Raw genomic sequence first — 18,829 nt, forward strand, 5'->3', positions numbered from 1 at the left:
CACAGGGACCAAATCAGACAGGTCCCAGTTGTCCTGCATCTGTCAGAGAGGAGGGTCTGACGTGGACTGGATGCCCTTTATAAAGTCACAGTGAGAACATGCCTGGCTGAGTGTCTGTGGGAATGTGTGCCTCCTACAGGCCAAGTTTTCCAATTGAAGGGAACAAACAAACAGAACAAAAATCCTAGAGATGCATTTTTCACATCAACAATGAACCCAGTCTGTTTTAGGATCTTGGCCCACATAGGGAAAGCGACCTCCTATGAGCCAAATGAACCATTTGCTTGGCCACCCTCGGCTTGGTTGATCTCTGGTCCAGAACGTCAGAAACACAAGCCCTAGCTTCCCTTGTTTCTCAGCAGGCCCAGCTTCTGTCTATCCTCCTTTTAGAATACTCAGCAGTTACTTGTGCAGTGTGGAGGATTCAAACCCTGGGAGCGAACAGCTAAAACCTGTGTGCACACCGCTGCAGGGCAGGTGCCCTCCCTCCCCACGCCACCTGCACTGCTGCCTTAGGGCTCCTGTTTACCTGTTTTGCTGCTCCTTCCACCTGCTTGCCAGGCAGATCATTCAGCATTTACTCAGCCATTTCTAAGCTGTGGGTTTCCTTACTCTCCCCAATACCCTACCAGGCAGGGGAGCTGCACAGCTTCAAGGGTGCCACTGCTGTGCAAGGCTCGAGCCATAGAGCAGCACGTGGCACCAGGCCTTCCTGCCACGCCCTTCGCTAGAGCGCCAACACAGCAGCGTAATGATGGTAGACTGCAGCAGAGGCGCCTGCTCATCCAAGGGAACCCACAGGGCAGGCCTGCTACAGCCTCTGGGCACATGACTTTTTTTCACCAAGTCTTGAGTCTGTTATCAGTAGGTTCTAAGAGTGCTGAGTTGGCTCTGTTAGATGCCCTTAGGTGACTGTCCTGGCTCACCTCCATCTTCAGCCTGCCAGCGTTGGAACCACCCACGACTTAAAAGACGTGTTTATGTTAAGGAGATCACACTGCTGAAACCTCTGTGGGCAACTGTTCTTAGGTGAACGCATCCACACCCAAACACACATGTACATACACAAATGAAAGTAAAAACAAATAATACGTTCCAGGAACCAGACAGACAAGGATGGGCTTGTGATGGCTAATTTTGTTAATTTGATAAGCTTAGGAATCACCCAGGAGACACACCTCTGGTGTCACAGACCAGAGTGAGTTTTCAGAGAGGTTTAACCGAGGAGATCCATCCTGATGTGGGTGACACTATGCCATGGGTTGGAGTCCCAGAAAGAGGAGAAGGGAGCCGAGGACCAGTGTTCATGCCTCTCTGAGCTTCCAGACTATGGATGCTGTTGGAGCTAGGTCTGGTGTGCTTTGATGCTAATTGCTACTTGCTGTCTCTGTGCCCCCTCTTTACCTTGACTAAGAGGCTAACCTGTTTGAGCAATAAAGGCCATCACACCTGGGCGGGGCAAATGGATAGGCGTGGCTAAGTTTCCAGGGCTTGGGGAAAGAGAGAGAATTTTGGGAGGAGGAGAGACCTGAGGAGAGGAGAGGAAGAAGAAGGCTGGGTTAGGTGGAGGAGAAATACATGGCTGGTGTGGATGGAGACTTGGCCCAGATGATGATAATTAGCAAGTGTTTGGGCTTATGGATGGGTGGTAATTTGATAGAAATTATTAGAAACAGATGGCATGGGATTGGGACAGGTACTTCATACTTGCCCCACTATGGGAAGTAGTTTAGGAGATTAATATCTGCTCTGCCCTGGGTTAACTAGGCTATTTAAAAATATAACAGGTGTCTGTGTCTTGATTGATTGGTAGCAGGTTAGAAAATACTGCTGTAATAATAATTATAGGTGTAATAATAAACATTATTAGGCCATACTGGTAAAATAACTGCAATAGGATACAATATGATAGCTGCCTCAAGCTCCCAGTGCCAAAGCTAGAGATGCTCTCTGCTCCCATGATGCTGCAACCGTATGATGTCACCTGTGTTGTCAATTAACATAACTGATAATGCTGCAATGGACCACTACTGGTCCATGCTCATATGTTCTCTTTGGTCCACTCAACCCTGAAGTGTGAAAACAGCAGGTGCTAGAATTTGTGCAGAAGAACTGGGAACCCAGGGAATGTAACTCATCTGCTACAGGAGCTCTGACATCAGAACTCGAGCCTGGGGCTTCCAACCCTTCAAGTCGTCACAGGTCATGTGCTCTGCTTTTCTGGGGTGTCTGCATGTTGGGGATTATTCCCAAGCAAGCTTAGACAAAGCTCAGACGCTGCCAGTATCAAACTCTGGTGATGAGAGACAAAGTAGAAAAAAGGCTCATGTATTTCCCTGAACAAAATGCCAGAATGTGTATCAGTTAGCTTTATCCACAAGGCCAATGGGGGAGGACAAACTTGTCCATGGCAAGAAATGCAAACTCTGACCTTTTCCTTAAAAAGCTGGCAACTGGGGTGAGGTCTCTGTCCCCATAGTTCCCACTCAAACACTCAGGCTGCTGAGGCTCCCTCAGAAGGGAATTCATCCTGATTTTCCTATTTCACACAAACAGACCACCGGGAGGCTCTGAGTTTATTTGTAGAGTGCCTCCGAATGTGTTTACAAGAGCAGTCTTCAGAGAGCAAACGTACACAACGCTATGCTGAAAAGCCATTCACATCTATGTTTCTCTAAAACAGAGAGAAGTTAACTCATGGCTCCTGAGGGGTGGATGCGCTCGGCAAACCGTGACGCTCTTGTAAAGAGCAGCCTCTTCCCGTACCAGACGCGACACCGTGCCAGGACTTAGTCATCTCCCTGGAAGAGCGTGGCTGTGAGTTCCAGGCCGCCGTCCTCTGCGAGCTCCTTTTCACTGTCTTGAGTAGCGGGAAGGTCATGCTGGTTTCCTTGGTTCCTTTCATTCTTGTGAGTAAAACGTGGATTATTTTTCTCTTTGATCCTGGAACATGGGTTTGAAATGGCCTCTCTTTCCATAGCATGTTGTAGGCAGCTATAAAACCTGTGAAGAATTAACTGCAGTTACATATATGAGTATTCTGTAAGGAATGACTGAAACACGCCAGGACTGATCTATTTTTTAAGTATGACAATGTCCTGTCTTAACCTTCGCATTCATCACTGCTCTTTATGAACAGCACCAAGTGAAGCCGGTCACCCAGCCGCCCATTTCTAGTCAACTGACTGCTGTTTCCGTCTCTGTATGCCGCTTTCCTTCTATGGTTCAGCTTCCCCATCACAGGATCTTCGCATAAGACCCAGCCCAGGCCGTACTGGAGGCTCCCATTAGCCATACTTCTAACCACACCAGTGAATTAGCAGCCCGCCCACGGGAGCCCAGTGACTCTAAGACCATCTCGCACTGCTCACCACTCACTGGCCAGATTCGCAGTGCACACATGATTGCCTTCTGAGGCTCAACATCAGAACAGACAACAAAAGAGAACCAGAGGGAAAGCTTCACAACAATCTAAAACACTTCCGCCCTAAAGGCACTGCTGACACCGAGAAAGACACCCCAGACCATGGACAGGGTCTGCCGACCGCACACCTGTTGAACATCCAGCATCCTGAGATGCAGGACGATTTAAGTAAAGCCTGGACAAGAGCCTTGAACAGACATGTGTAAGGACGACAGGTAGACCGTCAACAGAGAGCGCACACGCTGACCACCACTGAAGCCACAGCGCACACGCTGAGCCTCTACAGAGGGCTGCCTCATACTACCCTCCTGCTGTCTGCAAGGACAGAGCTCTGACTTCTCAGGGCTGAGACAATGCAAGCTGTGCAGCTCTCGAGTGAGGCAGTGGCTCTCCGGAAGTTAAATGTAGATGGGCCATGCTCCTCTAGTTCTGAGTACACAGCCAAGGGACCCGGAAGTGGGAGCTGGGTGTGTGTCTGAAGAGCGATCCTCAGAGTGGCGTCCCCACACGTGGAAGGTGTCAGCAACGCAGCTGTTCATCAACAGTGACAGGGAAACCAAACAAGGGATTGGAACGTTACCAGTTTATAAAAGTGACTGATGCATGCTGCAGGACAGCTGAGCCCTCAGGTGCAGCAGCTGGTCAGGGAGCACAGCTCAGTGGTAGGCTGCCTGTGGTGCATGCATAAGGGGGTTCAGTGCCCCCGCCCCCCATCACGGCAGAGTACACAACAGCACTCCATAACAGGACAAACTGCATAACTTCACTGCAACAGGTAGCCAGAATCAAATTCACACACACAGAATGGGGTGTTCAGAGGGTGCAGTTTCTGTCAGGATGATGAAGGCTCTGGAGAGGGATGGTGGTGATGGTCACTAATGATGTGACTGTATGTGATGCATTGGTTAAGATGGGAAAGGTCTGTTACACATATTTTACCACAGTAAAATGTATGAAAAGATCAACCACTAGAAACAGACTCAGTCACTCTGCCTTTCTCATTTCTTTATTCGTAACAACATTATATGCCAATATATTCAGCCCTTTATTCTCTTTTATTTAATATTTTATTACACAGTTGATGAAAAGAAGAACAAGGTTAATTTCTTTCTACTCAGTGCTACATGGCTTCATCCGATCCAGGTCCTGACCTCGTATTAGCAGGCAGAGAAGCCCTTCCTCTTGTAGACAGAGGCCGACCTACAAGCTTCAAAGTTTTCCACCTGGAAATCATTATGTATGAAGTATCTATGATTTCTGTCAGTCCCTGTCTCTTTCAGGCTCCAAACTGGCTCTTTACAAAGCAGGCCACGCTCCCAGGGCTGTCCTGCCTGGCTCCAGATGCTGTGGGGTCTCTGCTGTTCCCTTGGCTGAGTCACTACCCACAGATGCAGGCATTTTCTACAAACATGAACGTGACCTTCAACTATTAAAAATATTTTAGAGTTTGAGGAGATGGCTCAGTGGGTCACAGTGCTTGCTGAATAAGCATCAGGACCAACTCCAGATCCCAGCACCCATATAAAAGGCTCGTGAGTGGTCTGCGAGGCCGTGGCCACAGCTCTGTGAGAGGAGAGACAGGGGCTGCTAAGACTTTCTGCCACCATCCCAGCACCAGGTTTAGTGAGGAGCCCTGTGTCAAGAGGATAAGGTGAAGAGTGACAAGGCAGGACACAGGACTTCATATACATAGGCACACTTGCACACATGTACAGATACCACATATATATATGTGTATATATACACATATGCACACACATCACACAAACATACACCTGTACACATGTGCACACACTATATACCATATACACATATACCATTCTCACACACATGTGCACACATGTGACTAGACACTCATGCATGATACCAACACGTTTGTACACCTATACACATGTGCATATGCAATACATACATACATCACACCTACATATACATATACACACATATAATACCTACATGCAATTTTTTTTTGTTTTGGTTTTTCGAGACAGAGTTTCTCTGTGTAGACCAGGATGGCCTGGAACTCACAGCGATCCACACGCCTCTGCTTCCCTGTTTGCTGGGATTAAAAGTGTGCACGATATGTGGACTACAAATATTTTTAAGTACTTTAACTCTTAACTTGAATTGCTATGCTGCTAAGCTGTCTGTGGTTGATGAGGTATTGTTTGTTGGGCTAAGATTTCCCAATTCTGTCTGCTGTCTGAACCATGAACCTGGTCCATGTGAGGTGTGCCCCCTGTATTTACCCTCATGAACCTGGTCCATGTGAGGTGTGCCTCCCTGTGTTCACACTCATGAACCTGGTCCATGTGAGGTGTGCCCCTGTACTCACACTCATGAACCTGGTCCATGTGAGGTGTGGCCCCCTGTATTCACCCTCATGAACCTGGTCCATGTGAGGTGTGCCTCCCTGTGTTCACACTTATGAACCTGGTCCATGTGAGGTGTGCCCCTGTACTCACACTCATGAACCTGGTCCATGTCAGGTGTGCCCCCTGTATTCACACTCATGAACCTGGTCCATGTGAGGTGTGGCCCCCTGTATTCACCCTCATGAACTTGGTCCATGTGAGGTGTGCCCCCTGTATTCACACTTATGAACCTGGTCCATGTGAGGTGTGGTCCCCTGTATTCACCCTCATGAACCTGGTCCATGTGAGGTGTGCCCCCTGTATTCACACTCATGAACTTGGTCCATGTGAGGTGTGCCCCCTGTATTCACACTCATGAACCTGGTCCATGTGAGGTGTGGTCCCCTGTATTCACACTCATGAACCTGGTCCATGTGAGGTGTGGCCCCCTGTATTCACCCTCATGAACTTGGTCCATGTGAGGTGTGCCCCCTGTATTCACACTCATGAACCTGGTCCATGTGAGGTGTGGTCCCCTGTATTCACCCTCATGAACCTGGTCCATGTGAGGTGTGCCCCCTGTATTCACCCTCATGAACTTGATCCATGTGAGGTGTGCTCCCTGTATTCACCCTCATGAACCTGGTCCATGTGAGGTGTGCCTCCCTGTGTTCACCCTCATGAACCTGGTCCATCTGAGGTGTGCCCCCTGTACTCACACTCATGAACCTGGTCCATGTGAGGTGTGCCCCCTGTACTCAGCCTCGTGCCTAAAGCCTTTGCTATCATAGGAACAGAAGTTCTGTGCATGTATCTCGCTGATGCAGACAGCTCCCAGAGGAGCGTTAATGTGCGCACACTCTCTGAATCCACACGCAGTCTTGTAATCAGGATCTTAAGACACTTTCCCCCATCTTTAATTTTTCCCTGATTTTCTGTGATGAGCCTGCTCTCTTGATAGGGGCATGCAGACTATCATCTCAAAACACATTTTTGAGTCACTGGGTTTAAGTCGTAATTTGATTTTGTGGTTGGTGAGCGTGGCTCAATTAGCTTCACCAGGTGTATAGTTAGTTGATCTTGGGCTATATTTATAATCTTGTTGAAATTCAGGGCAGAAAATAAAGAAATTGAGCTGCTGCTTCCCATACTCCTCCCACAAACAGCCCCAGTGGGGTAACCCTGGCAGGGAGAGATGTGGAGGTGGCAGTGAGTGTCCGTGCGGCTCACGTCTGCAGTCCGGTAGCAGCCAGGCAGGAGCGGTGCCAGCTGCTTTCCTGAAAGCTTCACTTTGGTTAGAACATCCACACTTTGTGGCCAAGGTTTACGATCAATTTCCCTAAACCAGGATGTGTCTGCTGCGGTGCTGTGCGGCCGCTGTGCATAAGAAATGACCTGGGTCAGGTCGCACAGCTTCCCAGGGGAGGCATCATTGGTTCTAAGAATTCTAGGCTCAGGGTCAGGAGTGACAAAGAGGAAGGGCTCCCCTGTTCTGAGAGCCCAGAGCCCGTAGGGAGGCCCACCACACGGTGCGTGCTGTTGAAGGAGCTGAGCACCTGTTCTCTGAGGTAGCATTCCCCAGGTCAGAGGTGACACAATCAGTCTACAGTGACCTGGTAGAACTAGGCAGAGTGATTTGGTGGGCTCAGGGTTGAGCCCGGGCCTTTTCTCTTAGCTGCAGTTGGACATCGCTAGGAAGCTACAGGTTTCAGGCAGAGATCCACTTAGACGAGAGTCCGCTTTCTTGTCTGCATCCTACTCTGAGACCAGCTTGAGGGGCTGCTACTCAGGTCTTGAATAAAGAGCGAAGCAATGAAGATGGAATAAAAATGACTGACTGAAAAGATATTTAGGCAGTGACACAATGTGAGATTGCCAAAAGGGTGAGGGCGGGGGGGGGCGGATAGAAACTATATAAAAATGTCCATCACTCTGTAAGTTAGAAATGCACAACAGTGAGGCTCAGTGGGCAGAAGCACTTGCCGCACAAGCCTGACGGCCTGACCTTGATCACTGACACCAATGCAATTCACAAAGCTGTCATCTGACTCCACAACAGTGTGCTTTAGGATTGGGATGCATGTGCCCCTGCGCGCGCGCGCGCGCGCGCGCACACACACACACACACACACACACACACACACACACACGGATACAGCTTGCTTAGATGACTTCAGCAGCACTATGTGCACACATGGAAGGCAGCACTTACAGTATTTACTCTGTTAAAAGGGAACTGTGTGCTAGTGCATTTGCCAGGAGGTACAGTGGAGGAAGGAGAGTATAAATATGTGAATTATGGCCTAATTTCCTTCCCAGTTGGCCAACAAGGCACCTCCAGATTTGTCCCAACAGCTGGGTGCTGACCTAGCCCGGCAACTCAGACAGATAAGACTGATGTCCAGGGCAATGTGCACAACTTCCCTTGAACCTCTGTTCTCACAGCCACTGGACTCTCTTCAGCAGTGTTCCTGGTGGCCACACAGCTAGCTGTGTCTGCCCAGCCTCCCTTGGCCATCTCCGAGAGCCCATCATCATGTACGCGATAACCCATGATGACCTCACCATCGGCCTCTTCTCCACACGAGGGCTAAGATTACACAAGCAGCTGGGATTATAAGCTTAAAAGAATATGTGGCCTCATTTTTAAAAATGGCGTAAGCATATGAATAGCATGGGAATAAATAATTAACGGTACCTTCCAATTCTTCTCTTGTTCTCCTCCATTTTCTTATTTGCTATCATTAACAGGAACTCAATATATTCCTCTGTCACCATCAGTTTTCCCTTATGGCTTAATGGAACTTCCAGTCCATGTGTACTCCGGACAGCCTAGAACAGACAGCAGTGGAGGCATGAAGAACAGAGCCTCTGACCGGAATGAGGCAGGTCGCAGTCCGGGCTCAGCTGGCACAGTTAACATCCATTACGGCAGGTGGGCCCTGGGTTCGATTAGCCGAGCTCAAGCCCAACAAAGGAGATGAAACAGCCTTCATATCACGGACAGCTTCTTCTTGAGAAAGATGCTACACATCTGTTTCAGAGAGGCAGACGGTGTCAGAGAGCTCAGTAGCTTTGTACAGTGTCCATCCCACTACGGCCTGGCACGCTTTGGCTCACAAGTTAAATGAAACATCAACAGAGGCCGCAAGGACAAGCCTGAGTCTCTTCAAGCATCTGCTGGAGCTGAGTCTGAGGAGACGTGTAGCACAGCCCTGAGTGGGCAGAGGACCAGCATGGCAGCGAACGCCCTGTGAACCCCAGTTGTACTGAGAATAGAAACTCACATACTGGATTTTTATGGAGCATCCCTGTGGCTGAGACAGCCCAAAGGGAATGCAGCCTGGTCCCTGACTCCGAGAGCTCATAAACAGCCAGACAGAATAACAGTGCAACCTGGGCATTACCACAGAAGCAGCATACGCAGCCATGCACACACACACACACACACACACACACACACACACACACAGAGGCATGAAAAATACCACTAACATGACAGATGTCCTTTTCAAGTCTGGGGCTCAGACCCACACCAAAGCCAGTGTTTGAGTAGAACTTCCAGGGACAAGGATAATTTCATCAGACATCAAAACTGAGAGTGGAGGTACTAGCCAGAGCAGTGGTAGTACAGTTCTACATGGCTGGTGCACGCACTCATACACAACACATACCTGGTACACACACACATGCATGTACATACACACCTACACCCAAACATACCAGGTACACAAACACATACCCATGCACGTGCACACACACAGAAACAACACATACCCAGTACACATACACATACATGTGCGCGCACACATACACACACACACACACACACACATACACACACACACACATGCTGAGTATCAGAGAAAAGCTTGGGAGCCTACACCATCATAAAGTAGAGATTCTGACAATACTGGCTGGAGCTGGACAGCCTAGACAAGACCTGTCAGTATCCCATCTGAGATGATCTTACAGATAAGGAAATGGACGCTGACTGCTGGCTCAGGCACAGGGCGCAGGCCTGGCTGGCAGAGGCATACATATATGATCTGACCAATGGCTGAATGGAACAAGGGGAGGGAGAGGCAGAGGACTGAGGGAGGGGCAGGGGACCGAGGTAAGGGCAAGGGACCGAGGGAGGGGCAGGGGACCGAGGGAGGGGCAGGGGACCGAGGGAGGGGCAGGGGACCGAGGGAGGGGCAGGGGACCGAGGGAGGGGCAGGGGACCGAGGGAGGGGCAGGGGACCGAGGGAGGGGCAGGGGACCGAGGGAGGGGCAGGGGACCGAGGGAGGGGCAGGGGACCGAGGGAGGGGCAGAGGACCGAGGGAGGGGCAGGGGACCGAGGGAGGGGCAGAGGACCCAGGGAGAGGCAGAGGACTGTCTGTGCTTCCCCTTGGAGCAGACATGTGGAGGGAAGGCTTTGACTGATTGTTTAGCCATGCTTCCCAAGTGCTCTGTAAGCCACCTCTACTCAGGTAATGGGCTATGTGTTAAAAACAGAAAGTCGAGGGAGCTAGACCAGCGGGAATCTGACACTTGAAATACAGTATGTGCTGTGCAAACAGCAAACACCAGGGGATATCAGAATCAGGCAAAATCACCACGGGCAGGGTTGGCCAGGAAAGGATGTAGGATTTAAGGACCTTGGGACCATCTAGACTGATGGCTGCCTAATTTTCTCTATGAAGAGACAGATAACAAATGTCCTTGATTTTGCAGATCATGCAGTATCTGTTACTACTGAATTTTGATGCAGTGAGATAAAACAAGTTGCATCCAATCGCTGATCAGAGGGTAGAGGCTCCCCAGGGGCTGGACTTGGCTCAAGGAGAGCAGTCTGCTAGACCTCTGAGCCGACAACAGAGACCAAAGCACTGAGGAGCTCACACAGGTTATAAAGTACAGCTGAGGTCAGGAGGTATCAGTACGAATGACTTGATGCCTGTGAGAGTCTCTACATGGCCCAGCCACACTTATTCATTCCATCATCCCTTCATGACTCAGGATGAGGCTAGGAGAGCAAGGAACTAGGCTCAAAGTTAGTAGAGGGGACAGCATAAAACAGGGCCTCAGGTAGAAACCAGAAGCCTGGACTTCCTGTCTAGGGAGCAGCCTGCCACCGACAGTCTGGGGAGCAGAAGACAGGAAGGCACTCCGAGAAGGCGGCAGGGAAAGGCAGGAGTGCTAGCAGATGGTCCAGCGACCTAGAGCATGTCAGTCAGAACTTTCCCGCTGATGGCACCTTACCAGCATGGTCTTCCCTCGCTTTCCCACGGTGATGCCGGAGTTCCTGAAGCCAGAGTCAACTGCTACTGAATGCTGTAAGAAAACACGACACCCTGGGTTCTCGTATGCCAACTAGCCAGACCCGCAGGTATGTCCCATAAGTGGCAGGAACAGGTAAGTGCGTTTGGCTGTGTGGGCCATGCCTGTCACACGTACCCCAAGAGCAGGTTTGGAAATGTCACGAGAGGTAAAAGCAATGATGGTGAACTAAAGAAGATGTCAGACAGAAGCAAGCTTTAGACAAATAGTGCCTTCCCTAAGGAAGAACGAAGTTCGCTCAGCATCCCTTCCATTCCAAAAGAAAGCCGTGACATGTTACGGGACAAGCACTGATGGGCTGAACATGCTGGACTTATGGAGACGCTCAGGCATCTCACTGGCCTCTAAAGGGCACAGGCCTTCCCTCAGCTCGGCAGTTCTTGACTTGGTATGGTTTTGTCCTTCAGGGGCACTGTGCAGTGACAGGAGATTCTGGTGGTCACCAGGCTGTCACAATTAGAGGGTGGTGGTAGTGGTGTTGACGTTGATGCACAAGGGGTAGTTCAGCTAGGGATGCTACCAGAGTATTCTGGGGTACAAAGAACAGACATACAAGGCACAATCGGCTTCACATGTCAGAAGCACAGCATTGAGAATTTGCTAGAGATGCTCTCCTTTTGAGATGTCATCAGTTCCCTGGGTCGGGTACCATGTGCGTTGTGTATGATTGTGTTGATGAGTCCCAGTTCCAGTTCAGATCACTCGTCCACAGTGGACTCTGTTCTAAAAACCCATTTCTCACTCAGCCAGGCTTGACATAGGGAACCACCATCCATCCAATGTCTCAGGCTCCAAACAGAGCTTGCCTCAGCGTTTCACCCCTCTACCCCACATATAATCCCTGCATTCACCTGGCTCTCTTCTCTCAGGCTGTTCAAGTCCCAACAACCCTCATGGACTTCTGTAGGAGTCTGTTTTCATCCCTGCTCTTTAGCCCTCCCTACAGGCCAGCCACAGGGAGTCCAAAGACTACACCACAAGGTAGAACTTTCTACATGACTGAGTTCCTGCCTTCTTTTCCAGTTTCATCTGGCTTCCTTTTTGTTCTCCAAATACTCAAAAGCCTTTCTTGACAGCGGTCTCTGTGTTTCTGCCTTTCAGGCCTTTCGCTCTGTCTGGCCTCCTCTGTGCTGGTTTCTCAGCTGTCTTGTTCCCATTCGGTGCTGTCTTCTCAGGGAGGCTTCCCAGCTGCCTGTTTGTGCGCCTCCTATTGCTCTACAGCACAGTGCCCTGACCATGCCCTCAATAGCCGATGGGAAACTGTGTGTCTTCTTACTGCTTGTCTCCTTCCCCTGGAATACATACAAACTCTGGAGAGACAACACGGCCTTTTCTACTTTTCTCTAGTACTCGAAAGGCTGGGCAGCACTGAGTAGACTCCTGGAAGTCTGTGGCTCTACTGCACCCTGCACTGCGTGTTAGACCCCTACCGCAGCTCTGGGCCAGGAGAGTGCACCGGGCACCACTGCGATTGGCGATGGCAGCTGGACCTGGCATGGAAATGGGGAGGTAGACTCAGCAGCTCTGGCAGTTAGCTCAGCAGTGAGATGAGAAGAAGACAGATCCAACTCGAGGGGAAACAAAGTCAGAGGCTGCGGAGCACGCTGTGAAGGCACTTCGAAGGTCTTCAGTTTCCCTTCACTTTCCCACAGAGATGCTTTTGGGTGCATGGCTTTAAATGGTAGACATTGGCACCTCTCCACTGTGTAGCCTCAGTCCAGTCTACACCCTGGGGCAGGTGTCTACACAAACAACCTCGTTTTGGTGTTAAGAGTTGAGCTGGCCTTTAAGGCGTCAGTGATGTGCTGACCCCATGGACAACATTTCAGAAAGGATTTTATGTTGGTAATGTTGAATGGGGTCATCAGGTGGGGACTGAAGCAACAGGGCTAATGTCCCTATAAGAGACGCCAGTGGTGTGCGTTCAAAGAGCAAAGGCCATGAGAGGACAAGGGGGAGATGTGGCTGTCTGTAAGGCACACAGAGATGTCTCAGGAGAAACCAACCTGCTGACCCATGACCTTTTGACTTCCAGCACAGGAAAAAAAATCTTTTGTTTTAAATATTCCCTATGTGTTATATTATTGTGGTGTCCCTGACAGACAGGCATACAGACTAAAATGCATGCCTTCCATCCAGACACTTGGTCTCTGGTACGGCAGCTCAATCCCCACAGGACTGACTTCTTGCACTGCCCTCTTGAAGACGTCTCCTGGCACTCAGGTGCTAAGGCGTGACCTGAGACTTACTCCTTCTCTCCTTCACAGGCTGTCTGATCCCCGACAGCATCTTTCTGTTAATCCAGGAGCTGAAACAAATTTGACTGTCACCCTCTCATGTTCTTTGGTGTCATCTCAGGCTGTTCCACCGCATCCACAGAGGCCACTATTGCTGGGTCCTGCCTACACACGGCAACTAGCCTTTAGCTGAAAAAGCAATGTGACCATTTCATTGTGGCCTACAGGCCTGAGATTTCTGGCTCCCTCCCTCTCCCCGCCTGTCCTCCTGTCCTACTGCCCTCCATGCTCTGCTCCTTCTGCTCTGTGAACACACTAAGCCCTTTCTGATCGCAGAAACTCTGACTTAGGAACATTCCAATCTGCTGGGGTTAGAAACTGTTGTTTCCCAGCTTCAGGCCTAACTCTTTGAATTCTTTTTCAGTCTTAGCATCAGGAACTTTCAGAGAAGATTGTGAGCAAGGTGCTCACACATAGTTCTACCCAGATGCTCTGTGACACATGGGGAATGCTCTCACTAAATTATACTTGTAATGAAACAACTCTGCATGTCAGCAAGTAAAAGGTGTGAAATGACAGGTAGACCTCCGACATGCAGCCCACAGGGTTCCCTTTTAAAACTCAGTCAGAAAACCAGACATAGACGGGTGACTCCACATGCAAGGTGCTGAGGAAGACAGCAGCCATGCGTGGGATGTGTTTTACTTTCCCAGAGATAAACAGGAGTCCCGGGCCCTAACACGTGACATAAATAGCTAGAACAACCAACCATTAAATCAAAGCATTAGCTGAATAAGGCACTGTCAAATCACTTAAACGGTGGCTTACAGCTTAAAGTAAATCCTACCCACAGAGGCACAGAGTCTTACCAGGAGCTGTGCGTCCTGCAGTGTCCGGCATTGCACATGGAGGATAAATGGTTCAAACTTCAAAACAGCATCACTGGTCGTGCCCTTCAGAGCTGCCATCTGAGGGAGCAAAGGTCAGCATGAGGCACGGCTGCCCTGCTCTTTCCTGTCAATCCGCTTCCTCCCACCCACCCACCTTCTGCTTTCCTAGAGACTGCCTCTCACTAAGCACACGCTGTCTGTAATACCTGTTTCTTCAGCCTTCTTGGCATTCTTTTATTAAGCACATTATGATTTGCTTATTTTGTTTAAAATTTTTCTTACATGTACTTATTTTTTCGGGTACAGTGAGACATGTGTGCTATGGAGTCTACTGAGGTCAAAGGACACGGTTGCCTTGGCTCTCTCCTTTTACCACAGAGAGATCAACTAAGGTCATCAGGCCTGACAGCAAATGTCTTTATCCACCGAGCTACCTCATCAGCACTATTGCTTATTTCTTAAAATATTTGATTTCTCGTCTTCCCGTGAATCTAAGCCTTCTGCACCCTTTCCAGCTGTGCCTTTGCCAACAACAGTAAAGCACTGATGTGAGCCCTCAACAGGCTGCTCTTCACGGCATGTAGTACATAACGCTGGCACCCGGAGCTGGCTACATGCCTGAGACAGAGGCATGGACATGAAGGCCTCAGCTGGGCCTGATGCCTCCTCACTGTGCGCAGAGGAACTGCGTGCTGCATGCAGGACGGAGCCCAGGCAGCACACGGAGAACTTAGAGACGGTCAGTTCTCCCCTGCTCCCTCCGTACTGGGCACACAGCAGCTTCCTTGAATGCTGTATCTATTGTGCAGGTGCCACAGGGGCAGCATTGGGTCCCGTAATTGAAGGACAAAGCGGACACTGCCCCACAAAGTTCTCCTCAGCCGCACTGCAGTCTTATCACACAGGGAGTCTGCTCCCCACAATGTCCTCCTCAGCCACACTGCAGTGTTATCACGCAGGGAGCCTGGTGCCCCACAAGGGGATGGGTGTGCTGCCCTTTCCATGCCAGAGCCTGGATCTTTTCCCACCTTGTTCCTGCTCTAAGTAAACGTTATACGGTGGGAGCCTGGCATGTGCTGTTTGTTCTTAGCGACTCCAAGTTATGAGCCAGTCTCTTTCCTGAGTAGCCTTCTGGCCTTGCTTGCCCTCATAGTACAGAATAAACAGGTACATGGTAGACACACAGTACTATAACTGAGCAAAACTTCACATTTCTGTCGGCCTGGCACTCGTGGGCAGCACCCTTCCACCTTCACGCCATTGATTTTAGTGAACTGTCGATCACAACGCTGTCATTCTCCACTCTCCCTATCAATCAGAAGCCTGCACTGCCTGGCTGTGCTACCTAATGGCAAAAGCAGCTCACATAGCATGAAGCACCTCGTCCATGAACGTGGGGAAAAGGAAGTCTTTTTCTGCTTGGATTGCTGGCAGTGCCCCCTCGCTGCTACAGAGCAAGTGCAGGCAGCAGGAACACACAGCCTGTTCCCAGAAACACAGACAGAGGGAGCCCTCCACATAAAACACCCGACCCAGCCAAGCCTCGCTCTCACCTCTGTCCTTTCATCTTTTCTGCACAGGCTGGGACTGGGCTTCTAGGACCAGGAAGGAAGGTCCTGCTAACACAGACTTCCCATGCTCACCTGACACTGCAGACAGCTGAGCACAGCTGTGAGAGTGTCCAGAGCTGACCTGGAAAAGGACGGCCTGAAGGTGGCCATGGAGAGAGGGCGAGTCCCCTTCCTCTTGTATAATTTACTCTACATGCGAAGCTATTAAATAATAGAACTAAAATGAAAGACTTGGATGCGATGTGCTGAGTGCCCAAACTCTCCGCTACTGAGAGGGTGCTGTGCTGAGCTGCAGGCGCATGGGCACTTCTGCTCCATCACTCCTGACTACCCAACGGGGCTGCTGTAGCCTTCTCAGCTTCATAATTTCCAGTCATTACAATTACACAAGGAAGGGAATATTGTATTCTTCCCACACATTTCTAAACTGGATATTTAAAGTTTACTTTTTAAATATTAAAACTTACCACATCATCTTTTACACAAGGTTTGTGTGTGACCAGTAGCCAGCAACAGTGCTGTTTCTGAACCCCAGAACCATTTGTGCTCTAAAAACAGACAATTTAAATATACCATTTAACAAAATAAGCACATTGCATTATATAATATGATAAGCATTCTTAAATCAGTATTCATAAAAATTACTGAAAATAATACATTCTGGGTTAAGATAACCTACAAGAAAAATCAACTCAGTGACTCAGGACTTGAATGGTAAAAGTACTCAAGTTTCTTCAGAAACACAGCCATGTCTTTTGTTTTCTTCTGTGCTTGTGTGGTGCTGGGGATGAAAGCCAAGGCCTCACGAATGCTGCTGAGCACATGTACCATGGGGTCACATGCCTGTCTGGCCGTGTGTTTGCTAGCAGAAAAGGACAATGAGGGGCTTTCATGCTAGCAGCCTCCGAGGGGACACCTTCTGTAGAACAGCCTGCATAGTGCATAAGCCCTGCATGTGCTGATGCCTGTGATGGGCACTCTTGTGAACAGTTTCCTCATCACTATGGAAACACCTTGTGATCTCTATATTAGACTGTATGTGCGAAGAAGCTGGGACCAGTGTGACTGAGCCTGTTTATCTGCAAATTGTAACAGCTAAATACAACTCCTTTCCTTGGACACTGGAAAGTGAAAGCAAGAAAACACATGCAGGGAGATGACTGCATCAGCGGCTCTGGAGGACTCCGCCACCGGCCTTGGAAGCATGCCCCTGGAAGGACTGGTTTCCATATGAGATTTTACTAACTTGTATTTGGCCTTGTGCTGGCTGCCACAGACGTCGGAGCCAAAAGAGTGGTTATCCTTAACACATTCACAGAATCCAACACCATGATTTGGGACCAGCTCTCTCTGTTTTACCTTTGTTTCTCGTATCCTGAGTTTTCATGTTTCCTTCTTTCCCAATAAGACAGAGTAACAGTAAATACCATCGAAGAATTAGATACATAAACTAAGAGGTTCAGAGAGATCCTGAGACAGTTCGGAGTGAACAGCCAGTACTGAGTGGGTGCTGTGCCTGTCTGCATCTCTGCGTATCCAGGAGAAGATTGGCGCTTGGGGACTCATGCCTCAGGTATGTGGATATAGGGGAAGCCTTGCAGGAGAACAGCTAGGATCCCAGGTTCAAGGCCTCCTTGCTCTATGGAATGTGTTCAAGGCCAGCCCACAGAACTTCGACAGACCCTGTTTTTGAAGGTTAAAAACAGCAGGGGCGGCTGGAGAGATTACTCAGGGGTAGAGTCTCTGCTGAGCACATGTGAGGCGTAAGTTCAGCTCTTAGCACTGCCACTCATGGATGAAGACCAGGAGGAGAAAAAGGTAACTAAAGGTCAAATAGAGGCTAGTTCAATGTGGCAATCAGTTAAAATGAGGAGAGCATTGAAGGACACAGCACAATGTAAATTTGGGTTTCCTGAAGTAAGAAATGTGCCACAAAGTTCTGGCATAGATGTTTAGCCAAGAAAATCCTGATTTAAAAGGCATATGTGTATGTGTGTGTGTGTGTGTGTGTGTGTGTGTGTGTGTGTGTGTGTGTGTGTGTGTGTGTAACCAGCTAGCTTGTGAACAGCCTGTGCTGGGACCTCGAGTGACGGAATGCAAACATGAACAGGCCTTGTAGATATGAGACTTCAATAAACGATTAACGAAGCTGGACCTAAAAACCGCGCCCATGCATGTACAGTCTTCGATGCTCTAGATACAATAACAGTAATAAAATGAACACTAGCCAACTTTTAATGAGTAGTGGTGTGGGCCAGGCAAGAAAAATGCTGGAAATAAACGATCCTATTTCGTCCACACAAAGCCCTATGCAACAAATGCCTAGTTATCTACAGTTCCTGTGACAGGAAGAGGATGACGGAATGTAAATTTCCTAACAGTCAATACTTCCTATAATTGGCTAGCGTGCTGAGCCTGAAGCTTTGGCCATCTTCTCCAAGTCCTGTTGGCAAAACAGGCGGCCAGGGCTGCAATAATGGAGTGGGCCACTAGGAGGAGGCAGGGACCCCTTAACCTTCCGAGCCCAAGCGTATGTAGCGACAAGCGACAGGTAAGCGCTGTTCAAGGGAGGATGGGCGTGAGACTAAATTCCTCTAGCGTCCCGCAAACCTAATTTTCTAGCTGTTGCCACTTAACTAGGTCACCATCACTTGGGGGCGGGGGGGTTGTTGGCACCACAGCACCGACTGTCAAGGGCCCGGGAGGATGACAGACAGCGCCTGGGAAGCCCAGGCAACCGAGGTCGCGCCCCGCACGGCCTCACCCCTTCCAGGAGGAGGATGCGGCCTGCGCAGGAGCTGGTGGTGAAAAACTCGTCCCGCGAATTCAGGAGCTCCACAACCTCCGCCGCGCCCTCGTCCACGCTGCCTTTCCGGCTGAGGTCCGCCTTGCTCAGGCTCTGCGTCTTCCAGCGGCCGAACTCCGCGCTGCGGTCCATGCGAACGATTTCGGAGCCGGCAACCCCGGGGCTTTGGGAATCGCCTCCTCTTCACCATGGGCGCAGCCATATTGCCGCCACGGTGGCCG

The 18,829-nt window shown here is 49.7% G+C and overlaps 1 protein-coding gene across 4 annotated transcripts; it reads right to left on the minus strand.

Annotated features, from left to right (window-relative positions):
* Nucleotides 1–2,559: 2,559 nt before the first annotated feature.
* Nucleotides 2,560–18,745, minus strand: TYW3 (tRNA-yW synthesizing protein 3 homolog). Of its 4 annotated transcripts, XM_084757675.1 has the most exons (6): nt 18,567–18,745; nt 16,270–16,350; nt 14,211–14,309; nt 11,027–11,098; nt 8,477–8,610; nt 2,560–3,003 (listed from the first exon to the last, which is right to left on the minus strand). In XM_084757675.1, exons 1-6 carry the CDS (start codon nt 18,738–18,740, stop codon nt 2,790–2,792), a joined length of 774 nt encoding a protein of 257 aa, XP_084613801.1. In that variant the 5' UTR covers nt 18,741–18,745; the 3' UTR covers nt 2,560–2,789. The 4 variants fall into 4 exon arrangements, with proteins under 4 accessions (XP_084613801.1, XP_084613803.1, XP_084613802.1 ...); XM_084757677.1 differs by lacking the exon at nt 16,270–16,350; XM_084757676.1 differs by lacking the exon at nt 11,027–11,098.
* Between the last annotated feature and the right edge of the window lie 84 nt (nt 18,746–18,829).

The sequence above is a fragment of the Acomys minous genome (assembly GCF_964271855.1).
Source record: "Acomys minous genome assembly, chromosome: 14".
In the NCBI taxonomy this organism is placed as follows: Eukaryota; Metazoa; Chordata; class Mammalia; order Rodentia; family Muridae; genus Acomys; species Acomys minous.